This window comes from Doryrhamphus excisus, linkage group LG21 (genome assembly GCF_037039965.1).
Source record: "Doryrhamphus excisus strain RoL-2023G ecotype Guam linkage group LG21, RoL_Dexc_Guam_v1.1, whole genome shotgun sequence".
NCBI lineage: Eukaryota > Metazoa > Chordata > Actinopteri > Syngnathiformes > Syngnathidae > Doryrhamphus > Doryrhamphus excisus.
Window position 1 is genome coordinate 15,276,911 of NC_136377.1, and position 26,620 is coordinate 15,303,530.

Below are 26,620 nucleotides of genomic sequence, written 5' to 3' on the forward strand. Positions count from 1 at the left end.
AACGCATCACCAACCTGATCCTGTTCTGCATGGCGAGGTCCTTCCTTTCATCATCGCTTGTTTCTGGGCAGAAAACGCTTTTGTACAGACGTAATTATTGTTATATAGATATATTAGTCTTGTGATTGGCTGGCCACCAGTCCAGGGTTGGAAGACAGCTGGGATAGGCTCCAGCACCCTCCGCGACCCTCGTAAGGATAAGCGGTAGAAAATGAAGGAATGACTGAATTAAAATCCAGCCTGGAACTCTGGCAACTGTCAATCAGCTATAGAGGTTGAGGGTTTGATCATTTAGTTTTATGATGTTGCTGTTAAAATATGGGTGTCATACGTATTGACACTGTAGCTCACAGAGATATGCTATGTGGTGTCTTGGTGTCCCACTCCTTCATGTTACATTGTTGGTATGTGATATATGTACATGACCTGACCCAGTTGAAAAATAGCTAGGATTATTTACTATTATTTGGCTGTTAGTGAAGTTTCAAGTAGAGCGACAATGTGCAAAAGCAAGAAGGGGGAGTGTGAAAAAGTAACAGACCATTGGTCAAAATTCCCCAAAACCTCTCCAAACCAGAAACAAGAAATTCTCAGTAGGACTCAGTAAAGAGTAGCATCTGTTAATCACTTCAAAAACTGGTTTGGGCAAGTTGGACCTTTTATTTCGATAGTTACCAAAACAGGTGGTTGTGGTCTAAGACTTTAGCACTATATTCACAATACTAATATACTACTTTCCAAACCCTGTTCACATTTACTAATGCAGTCACCCTCTCCACTTTGGGGTTCAAACATCTCGAACTCACCCCACCGTGTTTTTCAAAAATTCATTCATAAATGATCACGGTTTTGTGTTTGACTATGGCCTATTATTCATCAAAAACATTGAAAAGTATTGTGGTCACCAGGCATGAGTAATGTTACATTGATGAGACATTACCTTAACACTTCATGATCAGCCCTGGCATGTCCAAATTGACAGTGAAAACAAGTTCTTCTCCCATTTCGTGTGGAAGTGGTCAGGTAAGTTTTGTCTTTCTCCACTCCGTATGAAACCTTTCCTTAATTTCAGAATAAATAAATTGGAGGTAAACTAATTAACTTGGTATTTTGCGATGTTTAAAGCGGCGGTAGTCTCATGTCCCTGCATGTCATCCCATAGCCTGCGCATTAACAATGTGGTATAAACAAAGAATAATAGGGGGTGCTATTTTATGTATACGAGGCTCTAATAATGTTGAAAACATTTAGAAAGTCATCAACAAGTCAACAGTGAAAATATTTCATTTATTAATACTGAATACTGTGAGCGATGGGTAATTCTATACCAAAACGCTGGGGGGGGGGGGGGGGTGTTTCCTGACAGTTAACTCAGTGAGCATCCATGGCACTCCTCTACTATGAACGAACCAGCTGGCAGTCAAGATATGCAAGATGGCGTGAAGGCGAGGAGCAAGATGGCGTAGCGTACGTACATAAATCAAAGCGATAAATGCGAGTTCAAGTCGTCACAATCAGTTCCTTCAAGTCATGATTGATATATTGTCGTTTATTATATATATATATATATATATATATATATATATATTGTCGTGATACACAGAAACATTATGAGAGAGTTTAGTCCGGTGAAGGGGGTCAGCATCAGGGTTCACTGAGGGTTAGCCGTAGTGGCTCTGAGGATCCCACGCAGGACCTTGTAGTTGTTGAGGGGCTGGTTCTCCTTGGGGGGGTAACAGGGGCCGAGCTCTGTGGCGTAGGCAAAAGGGAAGCGCAGCACCCAGAAGCTGTCGGGTGGCAACACCACATCTGCCTGCTCGGGATGGAAGAGCGGGCATGGGGCAGGACCGGGCTGGACCTACAAAAAGTTAGGGATCAACAATGATTAACAGTAAAACGTGTCGCTACCTGAGGAGAGTTGCTTTGCTCACCTGAGGATTGAGGCTCATTTCAAGCGGAGCGTCAGGAACCACAATAAAAAGACGAATCAGCTGAGCAAAGTGGGGCTTCAGGCCACGCCCCTGGGAGGGTGTCGGGATGTACAGCGGCATGTCGGTGTTCAGCACCCTGCTGGCAGGGTCTTTGGCACCACCTGGGCCCAGCACCTTGACGATCTTATCAGGACTAGAACTGATGAAGCGTCTTCCCCTGCCGTCTTCGTACTCGAATCCCACAAAGGCCCGCGCCGTGTCATCCCTCCTGCGACCCCTGCCGAGACCCCCGGCACTCCCTCGCTTGCTCACAAGGGTCTTATTGGGCGCCGGCCATGAGGAGGCACCCCCGTCCAAAGCCTCCAGTCCGGACTCCTCCTCTGAGCGAGAGCGGATCACCAAGTCCCATGGAAGGAGGAAGGAAGAGCCAGGGAGGAAACCTGGTTGTTCCAAACCCGTGTGGCAGTTGTACGACTTGGCAGGGCCTAGTTTGACCAGGGACCAGCTGGAGAACTTGGGCAGCAGGCCCTTAGGACAGCCAGAGTGCACCATACCAGGAAGGTACTCCACAGTGGAGGGCTGGCGATCCGCCAGGCTTGGCCGCTTCTGCTGGACTTGGCTTTCAGCTGCGTCCCCATCGCCGTAAGGCCCCAGGCTGTCGGCGGACTGGCCCAGACTGAGGGCCAGGCTCAGGCTGGTGTCTCCAGGAGTGTGGCTCTGGGCGGTGCTGGACTCCTTCAGTCTGTCCACATCACCTGATGCCGAAGCCTCGCAAGGAGGGCGCTGTCCCCGGTTACTGGCTGGAGCTGGGTCGGGAGTACTCGGCTGGAAGATGGGGAAGTCGATCCTCTCCAGCTTACCGCAGCATTTCTCCTCCAGCAACTATGAAAGAAAGCAGGGGTTGCGAGTACAAATACGAATTGAAGGTCAAGTCCTTGGATCAGGATTCCAGACCTGGTAAAAGTCATAATTTGCTGTCTGGATGTCAAAGGGATCCTCCCGTGGAGCCTGCTTCCTTCCACAGTTACAAGAGCTTGTAGAGCGCCCCCTGCTGTTGTGGTTCAGAATGGGGGGGTTGTGATCCACATCTGTCTTCTCTCCTGCAGGGATCTCAGGTAAATATCAAATATCAAATCAATGAAATATTTGTTCCTGGTCCAATATGCTCACCTGGCTGTGGCAGAAGGTGGAACTTGTGAACGCAGTGTTGGTCGGAAAGGCTTCGCTCCTCGCACAGTTGGTGTCCATTGCTCCAGAACTTGTAGCAGTCCTCGTGAAGCTGTAAGGCGTAGCGCTGGAATGCCACGCCGCGAGCGTGCTGGCTGTACACCCGCAGCGCCTGAGTCAGCTGGTTTTTGTGAACAGTGGTGGTGTAGTTGTGGGGGAGGTTGGACTGGTAGGCGCTGTGGGCCAGGGGCAACGCCTTCTGGCACCGGTTCTCCGAGAACTTGGTGTCTGCATCAAGGAACGCATCCAGCACCTTCAGCTGGCTCTGCACTTTGGCGGCCAACTCGGCCATGTCCTCCTCGGCGCCGCTCACAAGGACTTGGTGGAGTCTCAAGGCAACCTGCGCCCACTTGGAGTAGGTTGGCAGCTCAAAATGCGAGGGCTGAGGATTGCGACCGACACTGTCGTCAAAACCTTTCTTGGTCAGCACCAGCTCCACATGCTGCCACAGGAACTCCTTCAAGCTGCAGTCCACCAGCTGACAGCTCGCCGATGCTCCAAACAGATCTACCCCGGAGCCCGAACGCCTCATCTGCTGGTACCGCCTGGGCCCCAACACTAGCGTGCCTGAGTCCTGCTCGCACACGGTGCAGCTAGAGCGGAGCTGGCCCAGCAGGGAGCCCACGGGGTCCTCATCGGCAGTCGGCACCACGTAAACAAATGCCTGGTTGGCCGGCACAGTGAACAGGCAGTTGCTGCTCTGGTTGGTCAGGACTCTGCTTTTGCGGAAGATGCGGTAAATTTGATCCTCCAGGGCGTGCTGCAGGCGCCTCCTGGGGGAGTGCTTCTTGGGCTTGTCAGGGTGAGGGCCCAACTCGGAACCATTTGACACCTTCAAAGAAATGAATGGATCCTGTTAATGAGTTGAATAGAAATGTGTGTTCAAATAGTTAAAACTATTTTCACATGGTGGTATGAGTAAATACTTCACCTTGAGAGTTCCGTTCATCTGGAAGACGAAGAGCAGCCTTGGAGGGCAGGGCCGACAGTTCACCTTCCACTCTTTGGACACCGGGCAGTCCTTGATGGCCACTCGGATAAGAGGCAACACTTTCTGTCGCAGGGCGTCCAAAGCTCTGAAGAGCCGGTCGTAGGTGACATCGAACGTGTGGTTCGGGTGGACGAGCAGCAGGACGTGGCACACTGAGAACATGTAGAGCAGGTGGAGGCAGTGCTGCCTGTCCAGGCCCTTCCAGAAGTCGTGGGAGTCCGCGTGGCCGGCCCCCGCACTCAGAGACTGACAAGCCCGCAGCAGTTGGCGGCTGTCGCACACGGAAGAGAGCAGCAGGTACAGGACCCGGTTGTCTTGGTTGTGGAAAGCCTGAATGCCACTGTCCGCCGTGCCACTGCCATCATCCGGTCCGCCGAAAACCGAGAAGATGTGCTTGTCTGCTAGGTTGTTGACGAGAGACTCCTTCAGAGCGCCGACCTGCATGTTGCTTTTCCCGAAGATGCCGACCACACACAACCCATCGTCCCGGTGCTCGGCGTCCTCCAACACACGTAGAAGAGACTTCATACTCACAGCCATATTGTCCTTCATCTTGGACAAAAACAATTGGGGAATCAAAACAGCGACGCACCAACTCCACTTCCGGGTTTTTAAAGTAATATGTTCGGCTGGATACAACATACTGTTCCGCCCCATGTAAAATGTTCCGTTTTTTGTTTTTTTTTTTTAGAACAAGCGCTTTCATGTATCAATGTTTAAAACATGAAACGTTGAGTTAATTCATTGTATATTGATGTGTTTGTAGATTATTTTGAAAGAGTTGCAGAAGTGCGTGCGCGCGCGTTCACGTCCCCGACGTTCACGTCCCCGACGTCAACGTCACCCGTGACGTACCCGCCTCCCGAATAGACGAAATCCCTGATAACGCGGCACTTGCTTTCACTCGGCAGTGAATGGGAGAAGTGGCACTCGAAACGTTTTAGTCCGGTAGTACCTCCCTTGTCGCTTCGAGACACGCCGTTAGTTCCCCACCCCCTTCCACCGGGTAGACTCTGGTACTACTAGCTAGCTAGCTAGGTCGGTAGCTCCCTCCCAAAGTCCACCGTCGAGTTCGGTCCGCTTGCACCGAGTCTTCCCGAAGACAACCAGCCACCAGCGCCGAGTTAACGTACTGACGGCGGAGCTGTGAGTGACTGTGAGTGTGTTGTGTCCAGGAATGAGCAAGGATGGCCGGCTCTGCAGCAGAGGAGAAAAACTTCCGACGGTTCCTGGAGCTCTTTCTCAAGGAGATGAGCCCGCCTGTGCAGGAGAGCGCCCCGCCGCCTGCGCGCCCCTTGACGGACCTGGTGTGTGAGGACGAGGTGGAGGGGGAATGTCTCGACTTGTGTCTGCAGCACCTCTACAAATAGTTAAGTGACATCTTCTCTGTTATATCGATATAAATATAATTCTTTTGTTGTTACTGCCTCCGTGTGAAGTCGCGAATGTGAAAGCCGCAAGAAGGGGCTGCTACTTGGTCTGGTTGACATGCCCGCTAACCTCACACCACGCTGGGTGTGTCCAAACTATTGTTTTTTACCGTCTGTATCCGTTTGTGTTGTTCCGCTATACTGGAGGTCAACTTAATTTAAAAAAAAAAAAAAAAGGTGAACCCCCGATTTTGCGTAACAGGCCTACGTCATCATTGCATAGGCGCGGGGGAGGAAGCCAGCGCCATCGCTCCTGACCATCTTCTCGCAGGCTAAAAATAACCCCCACCGGTTATGTTATTTGCCACCACATAACGTCGGAGACAAAGGGTCTGCAAAATCTAAGCATTAAATCATGGAGGAAGGGGTGTGTGATGCAGATGAACAACCTCATATACTGTAGGCGTGGAGCCGAATTGAATGTGTGTGACAAAAACTGTAAAAGTGAGATGAGATGCTCTGCCTGCTGGCCTGGTTTAGAATCCAAAATAGGTGCAGAAACTGTGCTGGGAAAAGAAAAAAAGCATCTAGGGCACCCGATGGCAAGGGGGGGTGCAACCGTGCTTGGGTGGCCCACAACTGCACTTGGGTGTTGGAGAGCATGTGTTGGTAGCAGGATGCCAGGTGTCACTAATCACACTTGTTTCGCATATATGAAAGTGTGACATTTCTTCAATCTGGAATAAATAAAGTTTATCTTATCTAATGTGAGTCAGTAACATGCGAATGGATAGTTGGCAGTGTGTCTTATAAAGCAACTCTTGTGGCGAGGCATGTTTAAAATTAGCCGTAAGTAGCTTGCATTATAGAAGCGGTGTAGTAAATGCACACATTGATGGAATGGTATCATAAACACCGCAACTACTGTCTAGTAATCTGCCCTTGTTGTTTGCTTGGCAATGGTGTTGTTTTTAAAAATACTCTGACACCTGTTATCAGGGTCCCAAACCGCAATTAGCATGTAAACAAATTGCCAATAAGATGTAGTTATTATGTGCTTTCATTCTTTGTAAACTGTTCCCGAGGTTCCCAAAGAACCATGGCAGCTGTACTGTTTAGAACTCTGTTTAGTCGGAATGCTTTGAGAAAACTACCTCTGCCTTCGGCCTCACCAATATAAATTTGATCATTTCAGGGTTTCCGCTACATGTAATTGATGGTGCAGTGCCATGACTAAATAAAAGCAGCCACACCTTTTAAAAATGTGTAGGTAGACGGTAGAATTCATGGTTCCATTTATCAAAGTCGTCCAGGTCCTGAAGCAGCAAACCGGCCCCAGACCACACTAGATCACACTAGCACCACCACATTTTACTGTTGGTATGCTATTCTGTTACGGCCATTACTTTTACGCCGGATGTAATAGGACACACGCCTTCCAAAAAGTTCAAATTTGTCTCAATTTTCCCAAAGGACTTGGAGATGATCAAGATGTTTTCTGGCAAAATTGAGGCGATCCTTCATGCTCTTTTTGTTCAGCAGTGGCTTTCATCTTGGAACTCTGCCAGGAAGTCTTTCTTATGGTAGACTCATGAACACTGACTTTAACTGAGGCAAGTGAGGCCTGAAGTTCTTTGGATGTTGTGTGGTCTTTTGTGACCTCTTGGATGAGTCGTCGCTGTGCTCTTGGCGTCATTTCGGCCACTGACCAGCCACTCCTGGGAAGGTTCACCATTGTTCCATGTTTTCGCCATGTGTGGACAATGGCTCTCACTGTGGTTTGTTGGAGTCCCAAAGCTTTAGAAATGGCTTGATAACCTTTTCCAGACTGGTAGATCTCAATTAATCTCGGGGGCAGCAGCAATCACTTTGAGCTTATGACTGAGTTAGGTCAATGAAATGGTAATTATGGTCAGCCAATTCATAAGCCAGTCCTGTTCCTTGTTGTGTTGATGCATGTTGAGCATTTAAAGTACATACGTGCTAAATGTATAAAGTTTGTTGGTTGTATCTTTGTGCTCCAAGTACTTACCTCTTTGGTACGGTGTTTTTGTCAGTCCAAACATGTAAAATCACATGCAGCAGGTTGTTTACTTAACAAAAACCATCACAAGAAAGCACTTTGTACAAACATTCCAAATGTATAAACCTTTTTTTAGTCCCACAAGGGGGAAATTCTAGGAAAACCAAACTTTGCCTTCATCGGCTCTACTGGTGGGCTTTCCTCAAAGATAGTTTTGCTTCATCACATCACAATCTGCGGCAACATCCATGTCTCCTGCAAACACTACTGCAATCAACATATTGTTTTCAAACATGTCACTGAAAAGGTCAGTTTCCTGAGGAAGAAGCGTTTCTTCCTGAAGGCGAGCATCAGTGTTGTTTGCAACGCCACTGTTCATTTTGTTATTGTGTGTTGGAAGCCCAAAGCGCAACTCCACCCTCTTCACTTCCTCCGTTAGCATGACGACAGCCCCCGGACGACAGGGGACTTCCTCTTCCTGTTCCTCCAAGTCATAGTTTGATTTGACCTTTTAACTGGCATTGCTATTGAACTGGGATAACCCTTTTCATTATGACTTGCTGTTTCAACATGTGCTGCATATATCCTTGTTTTGTCTAGTCTTGTCCCGCTCTTTCGTTCATAGAAAACCATTTGTCTTTTCAATCAGCAGCCACCCACACAAAGCTTGTTTACGATAGGGGGAATCCTGATGTCAGCGAATCTCCTAAACCAGGTTTGGCTGAACTTGCATCAGTCGTGTTGGCGTCAGTGCCCAGTCTGGCTTTGTGAAATGGCTTTTCACCAAATTCCTCCAGTTGACTGTCTGAGCTTGATCTGGGAAATATCCTCCTTTCATTTGCCTGTGGCTGCAGTAACGCCTTTGAACGTCTTTTTCAGTGTTGCTGCGAAGCATGATCCAGGAGAAATCCAGTCTGGCGTCTGCTTACCAAATTCAAACAGCATTTCAATTTGTAACATTGGATTTTTTTAAATGAAATCAGTTACTTTTTCACATTCATACCTGTGGCCAATTAACCTAGCATGTTTTTGGAATGTGGGAGGAAACCGGAGTACCCGGAGAAAATGCATGCAAGCACAGGGAGAACATGCGAACTCCACACAGAGATGCCCAAGTAGAAAATCGACCCATCTCTTCCTGATCTCCCGTTTCAACCGCGATGTAGCAAGTGACAAAGTCCAAAAATATTCAACCCCCAATTTTGCCCGTTAACAACGTTTAATCAATTTAATTACTATTTTGTAGCTGGGAGACGACAAATACTAGCAATTTCTAAAGTTCTGTTTTAACATACAAGCAAAGTTAAATGCTGCATGATAAAACAAAATAAAATAAAACCTACCCTTTGAAGATGCCTCAAAATCAGGTAAGGTGTTTGCAGTTTTGAAGCATATTTTCATATTGAAAGCATATTTACATTTGAAGTACAGTGAAGCGGTGACACTTTCTCGGCATTCGACATACTTGACCTTGCAAGATTCCCAATATAAAAACATCTTTGATTGGCGTCTCTTGAAATCAACTTCTATTACTGTTATTTTGCTCCTGAACCTGCACTGATTGATTGTACTGCACTCCTGATAACTTGTGGGCCTCAGTCTCATACTTGAAAATGTTTTTGGCAACGGCTTCATGGAGTTACTGAAGGAGACCGACGGCGTGCGGCTGTTGTGGCCAGCATCCTACATGGCCGTCTACTGTTAGCAGCGCAGTGAGTGATAATGAGAGTCGGAGGCAGCAGGTCTGGTGATTCGTCCAACGTGTCATTAGTTTGTCTCTGGGATGAACAGCTAATAATAGAGTTTTGCGAGAGGAGAGACCCCCTCTGTGTTTTAATGGATGGTGGGGGGGGGTGGATGGACTTGTTAGAATCAGTTTAGGGGTGTTCTGGGTCTTCAGGGAGTTCAGGGTGAATCTTCATAAAATGAGGCCAGTCAAGTTTTCATCAATTTTTTCCCCCTCTCTCGAGAGCAGTGAGTCCCACCTGAAAAGAAGATCATGCGCTGCCGTTGCCCCAAACCAGTGCATATTTCTTTGGCCACTGAGGCCGTGTGAATAGAAAGTCTGCTTTATAGCCAAATGTTTCACACGTTACAACAGCAGCCCAAGAAAATTCTGCAGGAGACAATGTGCTTTATTGTGCATGACTGTTATGCAAGACGCAGTAGTAAGTCACAGAGAGAAAGTATGAAATCATTCAAGTAAGGTCCCAATAAGGTCCCCAGTAGTGCACTGGGAATGTGTTGTCCAAAATATTACCTTGGTGCTGGAATTTAGTGGTTTTAGTACGCCCCACTTGTGTGTCTGCAGCTTTAATGCCAATGAGCAGTGTTTGGACAGAACATCTTTGCATTATAGGAACATTATAGTTCACATGATGAATCTGTAGCACGCAGACCTCAGCTAGGAGACGAGGGTTCAATTCCACCCTCGGCCATCTCTGTGTGGAGTTTGCATGTTCTCCCCGTGCATGCGTGGGTTTTCTCCGGTTACTCCGGTTTCCTCCCACATTCCAAAAACATGCTAGGTTAATTGGCGACTCCAAATTGTCCATAGGTATGAATGTGAGTGTGAATGGTTGTTTGTCTATATGTGCCTTGTGATTGGCTGGGGACCAGTCCAGGGTGTACCCCGCCTCAAGCCCCAAGACAGCTGGGATAGGCTCCAGCACCCCCGCAACCCTCATGAGGATAATGAATGAATGAATGAATGAATGAATGAATGACCTTGTGAGGCAGTTGGAACACAGTGGCGTGCTACTTAGCAGCAACCAGCAGAGGCACTGTAAATTCAGTTTCAACCAGTCTAAACAACAGAAAGAGGGTGTTAGCAATGGGAAGTTGCACTCCACGCAGAGACTTTGTTCCTGTTTTTTAATTTGTGCTTGTGCTGTTATTAATTAACAGGCCAGAATGTTCTCAGAAGTCTCCATCCTAAACTGTTCCCACAAAGACCATGCACACACGCTCACGCACAGTTGAAAGATAGTAATTGAGGGGAGAGTCTCTCTTGAACGTCTCCCACAGCTGTTAAGACACAGCAGGGTTGATCCGGCTTCCTCTGGTGTTCCCTCTCTCTCACACACACACACACACACACACACACACACGCGCGCACACATTACAATTAGGCAAGTAGGTTGAGTTGAAAGAGCTGCCGGACGCGTTAAAGGCCACTGTCAAAAAAACCCCTGCAATGTCACGGATGAATGGTAAGCCATAGAGTCATTAAAACTGTCTTCTTACCACAATGTTGCACAACAAGTGGCTCCATATTTGGCCAAGATATTTGACCAATCATAATGTACCTCCCTGTTTTGCATTGGAAGAAAAGCCTCACTGATTTTTAGCAGGAGTCATTCTGCTTGGAGCCGTTTTACTGAGCGCTCAAGCTTATTAGCATTCAGCAGTGGCCCGTGCACCTCTACCTCCCAACTGGGCAACCCCCTGAAGTTGTCCTCTCGTTCAAGGACTAGCCTGCTTTGTGTTAAACAACCACCAGACTTCTTTAATGAGGATTTCCTTAGGCTGGCTGCTGGAAGCTGCAGTGTCTTGCCGCTAATACAGGGACGTAAATAAATCTTTCAAGTTGGTATTCCCGATTTTGCCCATGAATTTGTGGAATTGAATACGGTTCTGAAAGTAACTCTTCAAAGCATTAACTTTTTATTACACATGGTGGCCAACAATATTGTTTGGCTTTTGTAACAGACCTCTGAGTCAGGTCCTGAATCCAATAAAAGAGAAAACAGGAAAATATGGGCCTGCAAAATCCTTTTATGATAGGACTAATCATTTGACATGGTTATAGATCAATTTGTTGTGTTTTTAGGATGTATGTATAACAAACTCTCTTTAACACAAAAGTAATTTATTCATCGTCCCATCCAGCGATGAGAGCAGCACTTCCTGTGTGAGATCCCTGCACCCTGGCACAGCAGCCTGGGCACAGTGAGGAGGGAACTACTGCTGTCGCTACGGAGCCAAAGTCTAACAATAGCCAAAGTCTAACACGAAACTAACTTCACCACGGTTCGCGTTTTGTCCTTTTTGCAGGCGGTGGGAGCTGAGTGGCAACCAGCTTTAAGGCACATTAGCGCACCTAGTTTGGCCCAGAGTTACCAACCTTGTATGGCAACTGGATCGGCCCGATCTCAGGGCGGAAGCCCATTTCATCCAATCTTCAAAATACAGCCGATCCTGATCCTAATGAACAGATTGGAACATCCCTATTTTCAAATTTAGGGTAAGGGTTTCAAACTAGGTTGAAACTAGAGTTTCAATTTAGGCTTTGGATTTTAAATTAGGTTGAGGGTAATGGTTTTTGCTGCCGTTTGTGTTCAAAATACGCAGGTTCTGAATTAAAATGTCAACAATTTCCAACAGGTTCAACAAAATATGTAGGATGACTGATCCAAAAAATGTAAGATTATTGTTTTGTCGTGAATCACAATATTGGGGGAGCAATGGTTGTTGACAGACGTCTGTACTCTCCGGGTGCCAAAAAGTTATGGCAGAAACACACACAGACATTCAAATAAGAACTGTTATTTTTACAGAAATGTGAGAAAGATGTGGGACACACCTGTATTCAAGGTCCCCACTATTGGTGGAACGTTGTTTCCTTGTAAGCATCTTAAGCCCTGAGCTTTTTATTTCCCCCAAAGCCCCATTAGCATTCTGCTTGTGGGATGAAGCGGTATTCACCGAACAGCCTCTTGAGCACATTCCCCATTACGGCGTGGCTGCCCTTTCCCCTGCTTATGCGGAACATTAGAGGTCACGGCGAGACCTGGCAGATGCAAGGATTCCACAATGTCATGAGGGATGTGCATTACCATAGCAGTGATCTGGACTGCAGCTGGATGCTGACTTGATTTTGTCACTTGACAGACGTCAAATCAGACCATCCGCTCAGGTCCCACGTGTACTGTGTCGCAATGAACTGACCTCCTTTTCAAGATGAACTACTTTCACATACTCAGACATAAGACGTCCAGTGCACTTTGGAAAGTCTTAAGCCAAGCAGTACAATCAGATCTAAAAGCGAGAGTCCACAACACCAAAATCAACAAGACAGGACTTCCACAAAGTCCTGTCTTGTTGCTTTCATGCTGCCATCTGTCTGTCTGCTTGCTCTCTCACGGTTTAATCAGAGCGATAAGAAGCCAGGAGATTTGGTCCACAGAGACGCACCTCCTCCGAGGCTTCTGGGAAATCACTGTTCGCCTTCCTAGATCAACTTTTAAAAACAGACACCCCCTATAGTTTTCCTGCACCAACGATGAGGGTGGACTCATTCTTAGACTATGTCCGTGGTTAAAGTGGGTTAGCCTGTCTTATACCCTGGGGTATTTCTGGGCCGGTTTATAAACGGGACATAAAACAAGCCGACCCACTTTAACCCTGAGTAAAGTCTGAGTAAAGGGGGCATATTCCAGACTGTTAATACTTTGATGGACGCTTTTCAAAGCATTTCATAAAGTCCATACTGGAAAAAATGGTCAGAACTTCATGACGTCTGTGTGCTTTTGGATGTCGGACGTCCATCCTCTCCTCTTTTTTCGGGGGGAGGGTTATTTCAATCTTCCAGGCCACTTCCGGACCGGGCTATCCCGGGCTATCCTTTGAAATTAGTGGCAGGATTAATCCCTTAATTAGAGTGTCTCGCTGGGATTACCACCAAGGGCAGTCTGAGTTCCTGCTCCTCCATCACTGGCAATCGATGAGCCCTCTGTATTTGCTTTAGGCAGCTTTTCTCCAACACTTGGTGGACAATCATGGTATATCATAGGCCCAAAGTCATTGCTGGTATTAGGTATTTGACATTTCTTCTACATTTTATCTCTCTTAAAGGTTTCCTGCTATACAAAAGTGATTTTTTTCATGATGTTCGAGCAGTAATGTGTCCCTAGAGCCTGTTTGAGCACCAAACGTGGGAAAAATCGATTATCTCCCTCACTCGTTTGCTCCACTTTAGAGAGAAAAGGACACTCAAAAGCTCATTTTTGAAGTTGGCGCTTTTCATGGCATGTTACTGCCTCTGACCCGCCCCTTGCTAGATGAGCCTGGCCGGTGTATACACCCGCCACTTAACAGAGGACAGCCTTTACACTTCTTCAAATAAATCTAGGCCTGCACGGCGGTCGAGTGGTTGGCGTCCTCACCGCTAGAAGACTCGAGTTCAATTCCACCCTCGGCCATCTCTGTGTGGAGTTTGCAGGTTCTCTCCGGTGACTCCGGCTTCCTCCCACATTCCAAAAACATGCTAGGTTAATGGGCCACTCCCAATTGTCCATAGGTATGAATGTGAGTGTGAATGGTTGTTTGTCTATATGTGCCCTGGGATTGGCTGGCCACCAGTCCAGGGTGTACCCCGCCTCTCGCCCAAAGACAGCTGGGATAGGCTCCAGCACCCCCTGCAACCCTCGTGAGGCTAAGCGGTAGAAAATGAATGAATGAAGATAAATGTACAGATGTGGAGCTGTTTCATTATTTTCCCTTCAGTGAATAGTCTGATCCAAGATGATGATGATGATGTTCAAATAATGAATGTCATCTTAGCACTGAAGCTCACATGGCTATGCTGGTGTTGCTAATGTTTGTGTCGTCCTTTTCCACACCTTGTGTTACATTGTTGTACATGATATATGGCATCTATTACATTGGACAAGGGCAGAGTTTCAGTATATACATAAAATTGCTTCTTGGATCATAAAGGCGTGGACAAAACACAGCAATTACCATTAGAGCTATACAAAAATGGCGTGTTGCCAGTAGGGCCTACTTGATTAATGGGAGACCTTCACATGGCGTGCAGCACGGCGTTTTTCTGCTGCTTCTTTTGAGCTGTTGAGTCACCTTTGAGGCATGTAGGATTCTCCTGTCTAGACTTGTGGAAGAGTGGCAGAAACAGGCAATAGGATTAAAAAAAATCAGATAAACGTTTAAACTTGAATTTAGAGACTTTCTGTCCTGCTGCTTTATAAAACACAGCACGTTTATCCTGCCTAAGCTCAACTGAATGTTTTTTGCGAAATAATTAGAATAAAGCCTCACTCGCCTTTGCAGCAGTGACTCACATTGACATCTCTGAAGGAGGCGCCATAATTAACTTCAAATCTGGAGAGGCCCCATTTTTGGCAGTGTGGTGACCTTCAAAAAAAGTGTGCAGTGTCCTCCTTTTTCCATTCTGCAGCAGCTGGGACACGCACACATTTAAGCGTGAGATGGTCTCGCACGACGCTGCCAAAGAAGACCATAATTCAAATGATGACTCATGCTTTACATCGCTGGTAGGTGAGCTGAATGCGAAGGAGCCAGGCTTATACGTAGACCAGACTCCACCAGTCTGATCGTGAGGAAACATTTGTGCGCTCTGCAACGCTTGTGCTGTTTGAGGAAGTTGTGGTCAAAAGGAAGCAGAAAATTACAAAGTGTGTTTGTGTGCGCGTGCACGTGCGCGTGCGTGTGGGTGGACTAAAAACGCTTCACTTAAGTGCATGGCTGGATGGGAGCTATTCTGAGCGGACTGCAACTTCTCTGCTAACTCCAAACATTACATAAGATGCATTTTTTCTATGGTTGTAATCACAAAGTATAAATCAAAGTATTAGGAGGAGTTCTACTTATTTACAGCCATAGACTGTAATACTGCGCGGGGGCAGATGGTCGAGATCAAGCGAGCGTGTACCTCTTGACAACCAGGAGGTGCTTCACTGCATTGTTGAGTGTTCCTGGGTTACGTCACTAAATATCACAAGGTACCATAAATGATAAATGAGTCAACTTCACAGTGCTTGCTTTCATAAGTCAACATCTTTTTTTCTACGGTTGTTGTTGGGATTGTGTGTGTGTGTGTGTGTGTCTATACGTATATACAGTATATGTACTATATGTACGTATGTCTATGTATATACTGTGTGTATAGAAGGTAATGGAGTACAGTGGATCCTTAGTTAGAATCATTAATTCATTCTAGAAGAACTCTAAGAAAAGATTTCAAGAAATTGGATTTATCTTTCTAATACCTCTGATCCAGAGAGCCAAAACATATATTTATAGTTTTTCCCGCACAGACACCATCTTCCTTTCTGTAATGACTTGTCATGACTCATTTCTCACCCCAGTACTCCAAATTGAACTAAAGAAAGCTCCAACTGAATAAAACAGGAAGATGGTGTCCGTGTGGTGTATCGCTTCCACATTGTCTAATTTGTCATTTGTATTCATTTACAATTGATTTATGCACATATAAACATATTTATAATACTGATTTGTGTTAACAACTACTGATGACATCATAGACGGCAATAGAACAGACGGAAGAGTGGATTTCGTGACAGAGACTCGATAAGATGCTTCTTTGCTCCTAGAGGATTGGACCACATGTCTTGTGCTGGAAGACACAGCCATCCCAATCAGAGCGGGTATTGTAAGTCTTGTCGCTGTTTCTGTGCTGCTGTTGTCGAGTAAACTCCTGGGCTAGTACGTGAAATCAGTGCACCGAGGAAAGAAGTTTCGGTAATATTTTAAATCAAAATGCGTCAAGATACTGTATTACATATTAGTCGGAGTCAAAATAGCTACCACCCATCCAATGACGTACATTGTTAGCTTGCTCATACTAACTTGTTCTCTCTCATTAGAATGCACAGAAAAGGGAAAGAAATATGTGTTGACATGAGGACTTTGGACAATGGGCAAAATTCTCAAAAATCCCCAAACCTCATTTCCCCCAAACTGTACTGTTGGGTTCTGGATAGTACAAATTTGGTAGAATTTTTGTTGTGAAGGTTCCAAAATATTTTCATACTCCTTCATTTTGGATTTGGTAACAGTGGTCTTGCTGCTTTGGGAGGGTCAGAATTGAATGTTCATGACTAGTCTTGCCAACTGCAAGAAGAGAAGAAGACACTGACGGAACCATTGATCACAAGTGATCACTAAGTTTGAGGTGAAGGTCCTGCCAGAGTTCAGGTCAGAACAGGATGTGTGTTTCCCTATAGGCTTTACGAGTTCCATGTTAATCCAGCTGGTAGATTACGCAATCCTGCCTCCAGGCTTTTGTTCAAGTGTAGTACTCTGCCTGCTCAAGAACCCCAAAGGAGGAATAAACATGGGTGGTCTCCCTTAGGAGGAGCCCGTTCTGTAGACTAGCTACCACCTAACACACACACATGCTTTAATATGAGATGTATACAGACCCCACACGAGGCATCGAAAAAAAGCCTACAGTGGTCGGCCCGTTGCTTCCACGCTGCTTGGAAGTGTCACATCAGCACCACTGTGCAAACATCCAGAGGTGCACCTAAAATAGAACTGCTGAGAGAGCAAAACAAAGGGGGCAAAAATTAGCTTTTTGTTTGAGACGAAGCAGAGCGCTCTGCAAATGACAATATTGATATAGTATATTCAATATATGAACTCATCCAAAAGCCATTAGTTACATTCAGGGTGTCACTAGGTTCTGAGGACGGGGGGGCTGAGCCCCCTGGAGATGCACAGGATATGAATGAATGTAGTAGACATTAAAAAAAATCCCCAACACAAATAACAAACAAGAACCGGGATATAACTTTCCCACTTTTGGACAGATGTAGTAGAGATACTCACCATTAAATTTACACAAGTACACACAATCTACCCTACAAAACCACCGCTCAACCTCTGCAACCATTCTGTCCAGTGGACAAAGATCAATTATGTAATAATCATTATTCGTTCATTTTCTACCGCTTTTCCTCACGAGGGTCGCGGGGGTGCTGGAGCCTATCCCAGCTGTCTTGGGGCGAGAGGCGGGGTCCACCCTGGACTGGTGGCCAGCCAATCCCAGGGCACATATAGACAAACAACCATTCACACTCACATTCATACCTATGGACAATTTGGAGTGGCCAATTAACCTAGCATGTTTTTGGAATGTGGGAGGAAACCGGAGTACCCGGAGAAAACCCACGCATGCACGGGGAGAACATGCAAACTCCAATAATCATTACTAATATATATCATTATTATATAATCATTATTATATTATTAATTAGTCTATTATTATTACTAGCATTATTCTTCTGATTATTATTACTGATTGTTACTGATTACTGATTATTATTGCTAGTATTAGCCCCTTATTAGCTTGCTTTTGCCCTATTATATGAAATTTTGTAAATACCATATTTTTAACAAATCAATAAAAAATATCAAATTATTTAGGGAGGGCTTAAGAACATTTTAGGGGGGCTTTGCAATATGTGCGTAAATAATCAGCTATATTTGTGTCTATATAGCATGGACAGTATATCCAGCCATAACATAACACACTTGCTTGTCAGGCTAAACACCATTAAGTAACAGCTGGTGTTTTGTAGAGTGTTTTGTAGAGTTAAGGTGTGTGAGAAATTTCAAGTCAAACTTGTAGGAGGTTACTAACGGTGCTACGGTGAGGCGTATTTGTTAGAAAAATAATAGCACAAGCAACACAGTAGGGGTGCTCGTTTTGACAACTTTTCACCCTATTTTGTGCGGCAGTGTAGAAGAGTTACACAAATAAATCCAAACTATTAGTATTATATTAATACTATAATACTATTAGTATTCAGACATAAATGGTGCATTCAGATTGTGCAGCTGTACCTAATGTTTTGGCCTGTGCGTGTAGCAGCGCCACTGAAGCTCTGCTGCCAGTCACCATGAAGATGCCAGAAGGCCCAGTAACAGACCAAAGGGCCACATGGCGTGCGCGTACACCGATGAATTCATCAAAGTCCTCCAACCGCCTTCTTAAGGGAGTCGCTGTTGTAAAGGGCTAACTGGCACTCGGCAAATTATGTAATCTTCCCCTCTTGAGAATAGCGCCTTCTCTCAACACTGCTTCTGCCACAAACACAAATTACCAGCGTCCTTCCTTTTCAAACCACATTTTAATTTGGTATTTGCATAATGAATTCCAAAGAAAGTCTTTTTAAGGCTGTTATAAAAATAAAGTGGAGGTGAGAAGCTTCAGTTGGAAGAAGAAAAATGGAGTGTGTTGTTGCAAAGGGGTTGGCAGCAGGACAGCTGACATCATGGACTGTCTGTCAATTGGTTCTGTGTTGCCATGGGAACAACCTTGATGCTCCATTGCAGGGTAAAATCATGCAATGGTTAAAAAAAAAGAAGAGAAAAGAAAAACGTCCGCCGCATGCATGAGTCATCCCCTAACACATTCTGACAGAGCTCCCCGTTTTTTTTTCTTTTTCTCTCCAGCTTGTTGAAGCCTCCCTCGTGATTGTAAGGCAAACATTAGCGGAGGAGACCCCAGTGGAGAGCAAAGCATCATGGGAGATATGGTGAACTCTAAATGAAAGCAGGGCTTGGCTGGGTGAATCTGTCTTAAAACATAAAATACTAATGTAACATGACGGTGTTCATTAAAAAGCATTAGTCGTCAAACAATTGCAGAAAAAACTGATTGAAGACTTCCAACTGTGGCCTTCGCAGCAGATGACTCGGCTGGTTACCTTGGTAACGCGGCTTAAGCACAATAACAATGAGCTGTTTTTATCCGAGTGACGTTCAAGTTGGTTATAATGCAGCAAGCTGTCCTTCGGATTTGGCAAACTTTATTTGTTTGACTTTGGTTTTGGTTTTGGACTTCTGCAAAAACTGCTAACAGATGCGCATTGTCATAATGCTCCAGGAATAGGTTTCGGCAATTTGAGGTCAATCAAAATCAATACAAATAAATGATGAATAATAAATATATCTTTTTGTAATCATTTTACTTTCATTTATTTTTAGTATTTGTATGTACAATATTATAGCAATTTTGGTGTATTTTTATAGTTTTTACATGGTGCACACAAGTATAAAACATCTTATGTTTGACATGCTGCTTTCCTAACCCTCTTCACGTTCTGTCAGCATCCAAAGGTGCTCCTGCTTCCACGCCAGTGTTGTATGACTTCAGTTGAGGGGTATGTGGCTTCATGGTATCCATCTGCCGTCTTCGTGCCGCTCGTAGTGTGATAATGATATGCAAACGCCCCCCATTGCTTCACTACATCAGCCAGTATAATTAATTCAATTTTCACACATGTCAGCTCTCATTTATGCCGCGAATGACATTATTACCTCAGGCCATGTATTTATATAGGAGTCAACCTTACTTGATACAAACATATGATTTTTTATTTGATTTTATTTTGGTGACTACTTGCGAGCAGCAGAGCTGTTGCAGTGAGATTAAGCTCTTCTTTAATCCTCCTACGTGCCACATGACTTCACCGTGATGCACGAGCGTCAGCGAGCTCTCATTGGTGCACCGGCTTCCACTCCGATGGGACCCCCTTGGCCAATCAGAGCTCCTCACCTCAGCATCCCACCCCCCCAACTCCCCTCCGCCCACCACAAGGACCACGAGTGGTGGTGCGAGTCAGGACAAGAAAAAGACGGGGAGAATGGAGGGGGGTTTCCATGAATGGAAAGATGGAGGAGACCCCACCCGCCTTGCCTCCCTCGTATCTTATCTTTTTTTTTTTAAGCTCATCGTGGTTTCTCTCTCCGGGGCTGCTCCTCCATGCATTCAAATGTGATTCCTAGCTTGAACTTGTGTACAATTAAGAATGTTGACAATGTTTTTTGTCACATGGTTATGAGACTGATGTGTAGTGAAGTGATTTTTATAGTGCTAGTAGATTAGATAAAGGATCCAGCCATCTACTGTATTTGCACTCCAGGCCAACAGTAGGCATCATGTTATTGTAAATATGACTGTGCTCTTATTGTGCAAAACATGAAATGCTACTTTAGCCAAGGCAGGTTGTGTTAAATCAGATGTCATGTTATGAAGTAGGAAGTTGGTTATCAACCGTGTTAAAATCCAATATATGGGTTTAACTGTGACTTCATTTCCAGTTGTATACATAGTAGCAGCATTGGGAGACATCTGAAGTCGGTGGTTGTCTCTGTCAGTATGTTAGCATGCACAAATTAGTCAAATGACTGAAATGATTTGGTTTCTCTGGTTTTCACACCTCAGCATGATGTCCACTGCAATTATTGGCCATGCGGGAGTGCCTCCCAAAAGTTTTGGCTTTTCAGGTTGACATATTGCATCACATATAAACAAAGCATGTCTTCCAGCGTTGCCAGATTTGCCCATTACTTGGGCTTGTGTTATGTTTTGTTTCTTGTTTTGGGCTTGATTGTAAAGTCGCCAAAGGAACTAAATTGTCAGCCTCATGCTTGCCATACATTCACAAATAAACTGATCTAAGTTCAGAAGATGCTAACCGTGTCATCCCTCCGTTCCTACACACAGCAACTGCCCGTGCTCTCTGGCGGCGGCCTTGGCCAGAGCGACATCGGATAGCATCCTGCAGAGTGACCTAACCATCCACCACCTCATCAAGAGCGTAGAAGACGGAGTCGACCCCTTGCCACGTGAGGCACCATCCACCACACAGACACAAATTATGTCTCACTCATGCACAAGTATGTTACCACCAGGGCTTTGTCCAACTTCTCCCTCCATTATGATGCTTTTGTTGTACCAGTTTTAGTCGTATTTACTAAAAAAAATAAATAAATCTATCTGCACAGTATTTGCAAACAGCTCAAAAACAAATGCTGAAGCAAATATTAACTCATTCACAACCAAAGAGGATGCAGACGCTAGAGACAAATAGAGGTGATGATGCAACTGCACAATAAAAGAGAGCATGTTGGGTGAGCATCTTTTAAGCTGGCAGAAGTGCATTTTCCAAGAGCCCAGCATGCATCCCTCCCAAATGCAGAAAATACACGCTGCACAGCAACCAGGAGGTGAAAAGGCACCAAGTCTGAAGAGAGTACACGTTGGCGGGTAGTTTGAAAACGTTCACCCGTGTGCACAAACGCATACACAAGCACCCTTCAGTTCCAAATGTGAAAATTGCAAATACTTAATAGTGTTATATTTGTAAATAAACTGTTATTTACATGTAAAACTACCTTTTGACATAGTTGTTTATATATTTTGGCAAAATGTTTGTCAAAGTGAAAGTTATGCTTCAGATGTTTGTCCCTTTTTTTGTTGAGAACTGAAACTTACCTATGTTCTACTGCTGATTACTAAAGAATGGGAAAAGGTAGAAACAACCTTTTTTCTGTTGAAAGATGAGAGTGTAATCTTCCTTCTGGTATATAGCATGTCTATATAGCTCTAGAACACAATATTGAAAAATCATCAAAAATGGCCAGTACCCAGAGTGACTGCTTTTGAAAAATAAGAAATAATCAAAACATAACTTACGTTACTAGACTTAATACAAGGAACTAAAATACATTCATTCATTTTCCACCGCTTTTTCCTCACGAGGGTCGCGGGGCTGCTGGAGCCTATCCCAGCTGCCTTGGGGCGAGAGGCGGGGTACACCCTGGACTGGTGGCCAGCCAATCCCAGGGCACATATAGACAAACAACCATTCACACTCACATTCATACCTATGGACAATTTGGAGTGGCCAATTAACCTAGCATGTTTTTGGAATGTGGGAGGAAACCGGAGTACCCGGAGAAAACCCACGGGGGGCATGCACGGGGAGAACATGCAAACTGATGTGGTCTTTCCTAATCGCCTGACTGTGCGGCCAACATGCTAACCACTTGTCCACCATGCGGCTGGCACTAGATTGTAGTGTTCTATAGTTTTATAAAGTGTAAAAAATGGAGTTTGTTTGGACGTTCCTCTCCTGCGGCCAAGTTAGTGAGGCAAATAGAGTGGCACCTCGCTGGCCTGTGTGTATTACATTTGTTCTGCTGCTGCTGTGTTATGAAATATACTTAATAAATGACTGTGTGGTCAAATATAGCTGTATATATTATATAACAGGGTTCTTGACTGCCACCATAGGACTAATTCATTCAACGTGTGCGTTTTTAGAGATCGAGGCCGTAAAGTTGGCTCGGCTGATCTTCAACCGACTCTTCGATACGTGCGGCCTCTGGACCAAGGAGCTGCCCTACCGCCGCCGCCCGCAGCCGTACTACGAGACCTCCATCCATGCCATCAAGAACATGAGGCGCAAGATGGAGGACAGGCACGTCATCATCCCTGACTTCAACACGCTCTTCAACATTCAGGTAGCCGCTCCTAAAAACCGTACAAACAAAGCTGTTCAGTGGCCACCATCTGTCCGCCTGCCTTAAAGGCTTTTCAACTTCCATGTCTTGGAATCGGGAAAGTTTCAGAAACGCATGACGTGATGCATGCTTTAATGATTCTACGATGGAACACCACAAGTGACAAAATCATATGGGAAAATGTCTATCGAACTCAAACTCGTAACTTATGGTTTTGACAATGCAATTACTGTGGAAGAGAACCACCTATGATAACTATAAAGTAAAGTAGAAGTTGCAGACTGGCAGCAGATTCGATTTCCGCTCCATTAAATGGTCATAAGATGCGTAACTGGGCTTTCAGCATCTAATCTATCTAGTGTTTCTCACAGGAGTGCAATCTATGTGTGGCAGTTATAGGTTGGGGCGACATCTACTGACCATGATTACATTTGCATATAATTGTAAGAAAGAGGCACAAAGGTGAGTGAAAAACATAAAAAGCGCCCACGGCAGCACTGGTTGCTCGTTGAGAAGAGCGATACGTGCCTTCATGTCAGTCTGTTAGAAAGCTTCCAGTGTTTACACATTTGTCTTCATTTCATTCATAATGTTTTAAGAATTGGCACTTTGTTTGGTGTTCCTTGAATGCACCACACTTCTATGCAATCAGACGCAAAAGTGAAGACTGCACTTAACTTTCCTGACATTGCCACAGCGCTATAAATAGAATACTTAACTTTCCTGACATTGCCACAGCGCTATAAATAGAATACTTAACTTTCCTGACATTGCCACAGCGCTATAAATAGAATACTTAACTTTCCTGACATTGCCACAGCGCTATAAATAGAATACTTAACTTTCCTGACATTGCCACAGCGCTATAAATAGAATACTTAACTTTCCTGACATTGCCACAGCTCTATAAATAGAATACTTAACTTTCCTGACATTGCCACAGCGCTATAAATAGAATACTTAACTTTCCTGACATTGCCACAGCGCTATAAATAGAATACTTAACTTTCCTGACATTGCCACAGCGCTATAAATAGAATACTTAACTTTCCTGACATTGCCACAGCGCTATAAATAGAATACGTAACTTTCCTGACATTGCCACAGCTCTAGAAATAGAAGATATATTTGTGTTCTTCAACTTGAACATACATACGTATGTGTATATATATATATATATATATATATATATATACCTTTGCCGCTCGCTCTAAAGCAGTTTAATCCCAGGAAACAGGCAAGCTAAGTGGACTTGGCATCACTGATCCCTTCTGCTACATCTTCTTATTCTCTGGTAGACCAGGTGTGAGCCAGGATGAACAGGTAGCACCAAATCTGTTTGTGGTGTGCCGCCAAAGCACATCATCAGCTTTGGCACAACTCCTCTGGAACACTGGTGTTGAAACAGGAGTTGAGAACATTCAAGAGTTAATGTGTGTATGTTGGCTGTCATGTTTGTGTGTTGTTCCCCAGGATCAGGAAGAACAAGCGTTCTTTGCCGTGTTTGATGGACACGGTGGCGTGGACGCCGCCATTTACGCTGCCAACCACCTCCACGTCAACCTAGCACGGCAGGAATCCTTAAGCCAGGACCCTGGGGAGGCCCTCCGCCGCGCCTTCAAAATCACAGACGAGCACTTTGTGAAGAAGGCGTCACGGGAGGTGAGCACGTCGGCAGTGATGTCACGCGATGTGGCAAAACCCCTCCTCCTGCTGAAGTTGTTGTTTGTCACGTTGGCAGAACTTGCGCTGCGGCACGACGGGAGTGGTGACGTTCCTTCGCGGCCGGACATTGCATGTGGCGTGGCTCGGGGACTCGCAGGTCATTCTGGTGCGCCGGGGAGAGGTGGTGGAGTTGATGAAACCACACAAACCAGACCGTGAGGTGAGGTCTTCACACAGGATGGTACCGTTGAGGTCAGCTAACTAAACACTCCATCATCCAGGACGAGAAGCAAAGGATCGAAGCCCTGGGTGGCTGCGTCATCTGGTTCGGGACATGGAGGGTTAACGGCAGTTTGTCGGTATCCAGAGCCATCGGTAATCCATCACTGATCAGATTGATCCAATCACAAATGAGGTAACAAGCTAACGTCCCGCTGCTGTTGCCAGGCGACTCGGAGCACAAGCCCTACATCTGCGGAGATGCAGACCATAATGTCTTCCCTCTGGACAGCTCGGAGGACTACCTAATTCTGGCCTGCGATGGCTTCTGGGACACGGTCAGTCCCGATGAGGCGGTACGGGTAGTCAGCGACCACCTCCAGGAGAACGCTGGCGACACCTCCATGGTGGCCCACAAGCTGGTGGCCTCGGCCCGCGACGCAGGTTCTAGCGATAACATCACCGTCATCGTGGTCTTCCTGCGTGATCCCCGCTCCCCGCCGCCCACAAGCACGGAGGACGAGGAGGAGGAGGGCATGGCAGAAGGTGAGGTGGAGGAGGAGCCAGCGGCCGAGCCGGAGGAGGAGCCAGAAGAGGAGGAGGAAGAGGAAGAGGAGTCTGGCAGGGTCGAGCGAGGCGGCGGCGAAGGGGGCAGCACGGCGGACAACGGGGGGAAAAGCCGTGGCGGCTGGCCCCTGCAGCAGTGCTCGGCCCCCGCCGACCTCAGCTACGAAGACCGCACAGACTCCCTGACGGACAGAACCAGCCTCAGCCTCCTGGGGCCGGCGCTGGGGGGGCGCATCTCTTTGGGCCTCTACGCCAGTCAACTTGAGAAACGCCCACTCACGCGCAGGCCCCGCCTTCCTTACCAGGAGTCCAGTATTGCCAGTTTTACGGACCCACTGTGGCCCCAGACCGCCTCACTGCTGGGCCGGGTCAACAGGCGGAACCGCAGGCTCGCTGGCGGGAGGCGTGGCCTCAGGTGGCCGCACAGCTTCATGGAGCCGCTAGATTTTTTTCCACGTGATCGCCTGAAGGCGCATGTGCAGCGCTACGCCGCCTGGAGGCCGGGCGGGGCCATGCCTCGACTGCCCCGTGATGCCACCATCTGAAGCACCTCCCTCCTTTAGTCAAGCCCCGCCTCCTAATCCAGCCTACCCGCCTCTGCCTTCAACAACACCGTTTTTTTTGGTTTTTGTTTGGGTAGTTTAGGTGCTTGTGGCCCCTGCATTCGTAACGTGAAGATTGAGTGGTTCTGTTTGTCAACACCAAACAAGCTTTGCTCCAAAGTTCCTTCATGACGTCATCAGTCGAGCTACCACCAGGGGGCGCTCGGCTCACCTTCTCAGGCCATTCCAAAAAAAGTCCACTTTACAACTTCATATTGTTCACATTCTTAACCATCAAATCATCCATTCCTCCACATATGACTTCTAATAGGATACAACCCAAAGTGTTCTGAACTCCCGTTTCCAAGCCATTGTCATATTGAGTCAGAACCATGTTGCCTGTGGAGAAGTTGTGCCACGGCGTGGATGGAGCTCAACCATGAGCGAACATTTTAAACCACCATCGGCTTTGCACCATCAGCCAAATGGTCAATGATCAAATAATCAGCGATGCCATCGCTCGTTTACAGGCTCGCTGGGAGACGTTTGGAACAGTTTGGCTTCAGCGCGCTAAATTTTCATACGTTATGTTCTGACATTTTTTGCATTTTCATTGTCCAATGACAAGCATGTACCCGCATCTCTGAATATCAGCAGTTTACAAAAGATATACATAGTATAGATTTCAAATAAAAACAAAGAACTTGGTACGTGTTTATCATTGTACGACAACACTAGCTGCTCCACTTCCGAGTGCGACCTCCTTAAGTTGAGCGTCACACTTTTAGGACTCTTCAGTCAGGATGGCGATTTGTCATTTTTCCGCAGAACACACGGAGCGTCCGATGAAGCTTCTAATGGCATTGCCTCTTGTTCTTGCAGGTTTTTGTTTTGTTTGTTTACACTGAGGGGCATGCGCCATTCTGCCCCACCACCACCACCGACCCCGGCCGTTATCCGCACCACCGACCCCGGCCGTTATC

The 26,620-nt window shown here is 46.0% G+C and overlaps 2 protein-coding genes across 3 annotated transcripts; one reads left to right on the forward strand and one right to left on the reverse strand.

The window, feature by feature from the left end:
• Positions 1-660: 660 nt before the first annotated feature.
• Positions 661-4,915, reverse strand: smg8 (SMG8 nonsense mediated mRNA decay factor). Its single transcript, XM_058087735.2, has 5 exons — positions 4,090-4,915; positions 3,102-3,990; positions 2,886-3,031; positions 1,932-2,813; positions 661-1,858 (listed from the first exon to the last, which is right to left on the reverse strand). Exons 1-5 carry the CDS (start codon positions 4,804-4,806, stop codon positions 1,652-1,654), a joined length of 2,841 nt encoding a protein of 946 aa, XP_057943718.2. The 5' UTR covers positions 4,807-4,915; the 3' UTR covers positions 661-1,651.
• A 67-nt stretch (positions 4,916-4,982) lies between these two features.
• ppm1e (protein phosphatase, Mg2+/Mn2+ dependent, 1E) lies at positions 4,983-26,044 on the forward strand. 2 transcript variants are annotated; one of them, XM_078787814.1, is made up of 8 exons: positions 5,369-5,518; positions 18,787-19,496; positions 20,843-20,964; positions 22,445-22,644; positions 24,118-24,306; positions 24,386-24,529; positions 24,591-24,684; positions 24,757-26,044. In XM_078787814.1, exons 2-8 carry the CDS (start codon positions 19,480-19,482, stop codon positions 25,638-25,640), a joined length of 1,650 nt encoding a protein of 549 aa, XP_078643940.1. In that variant the 5' UTR covers positions 5,369-5,518; positions 18,787-19,479; the 3' UTR covers positions 25,641-26,044. The 2 variants fall into 2 exon arrangements, with proteins under 2 accessions (XP_057943719.2, XP_078643940.1); XM_058087736.2 differs by lacking the exon at positions 18,787-19,496 and having other exon boundaries at positions 4,983-5,518.
• Positions 26,045-26,620: the final 576 nt, after the last annotated feature.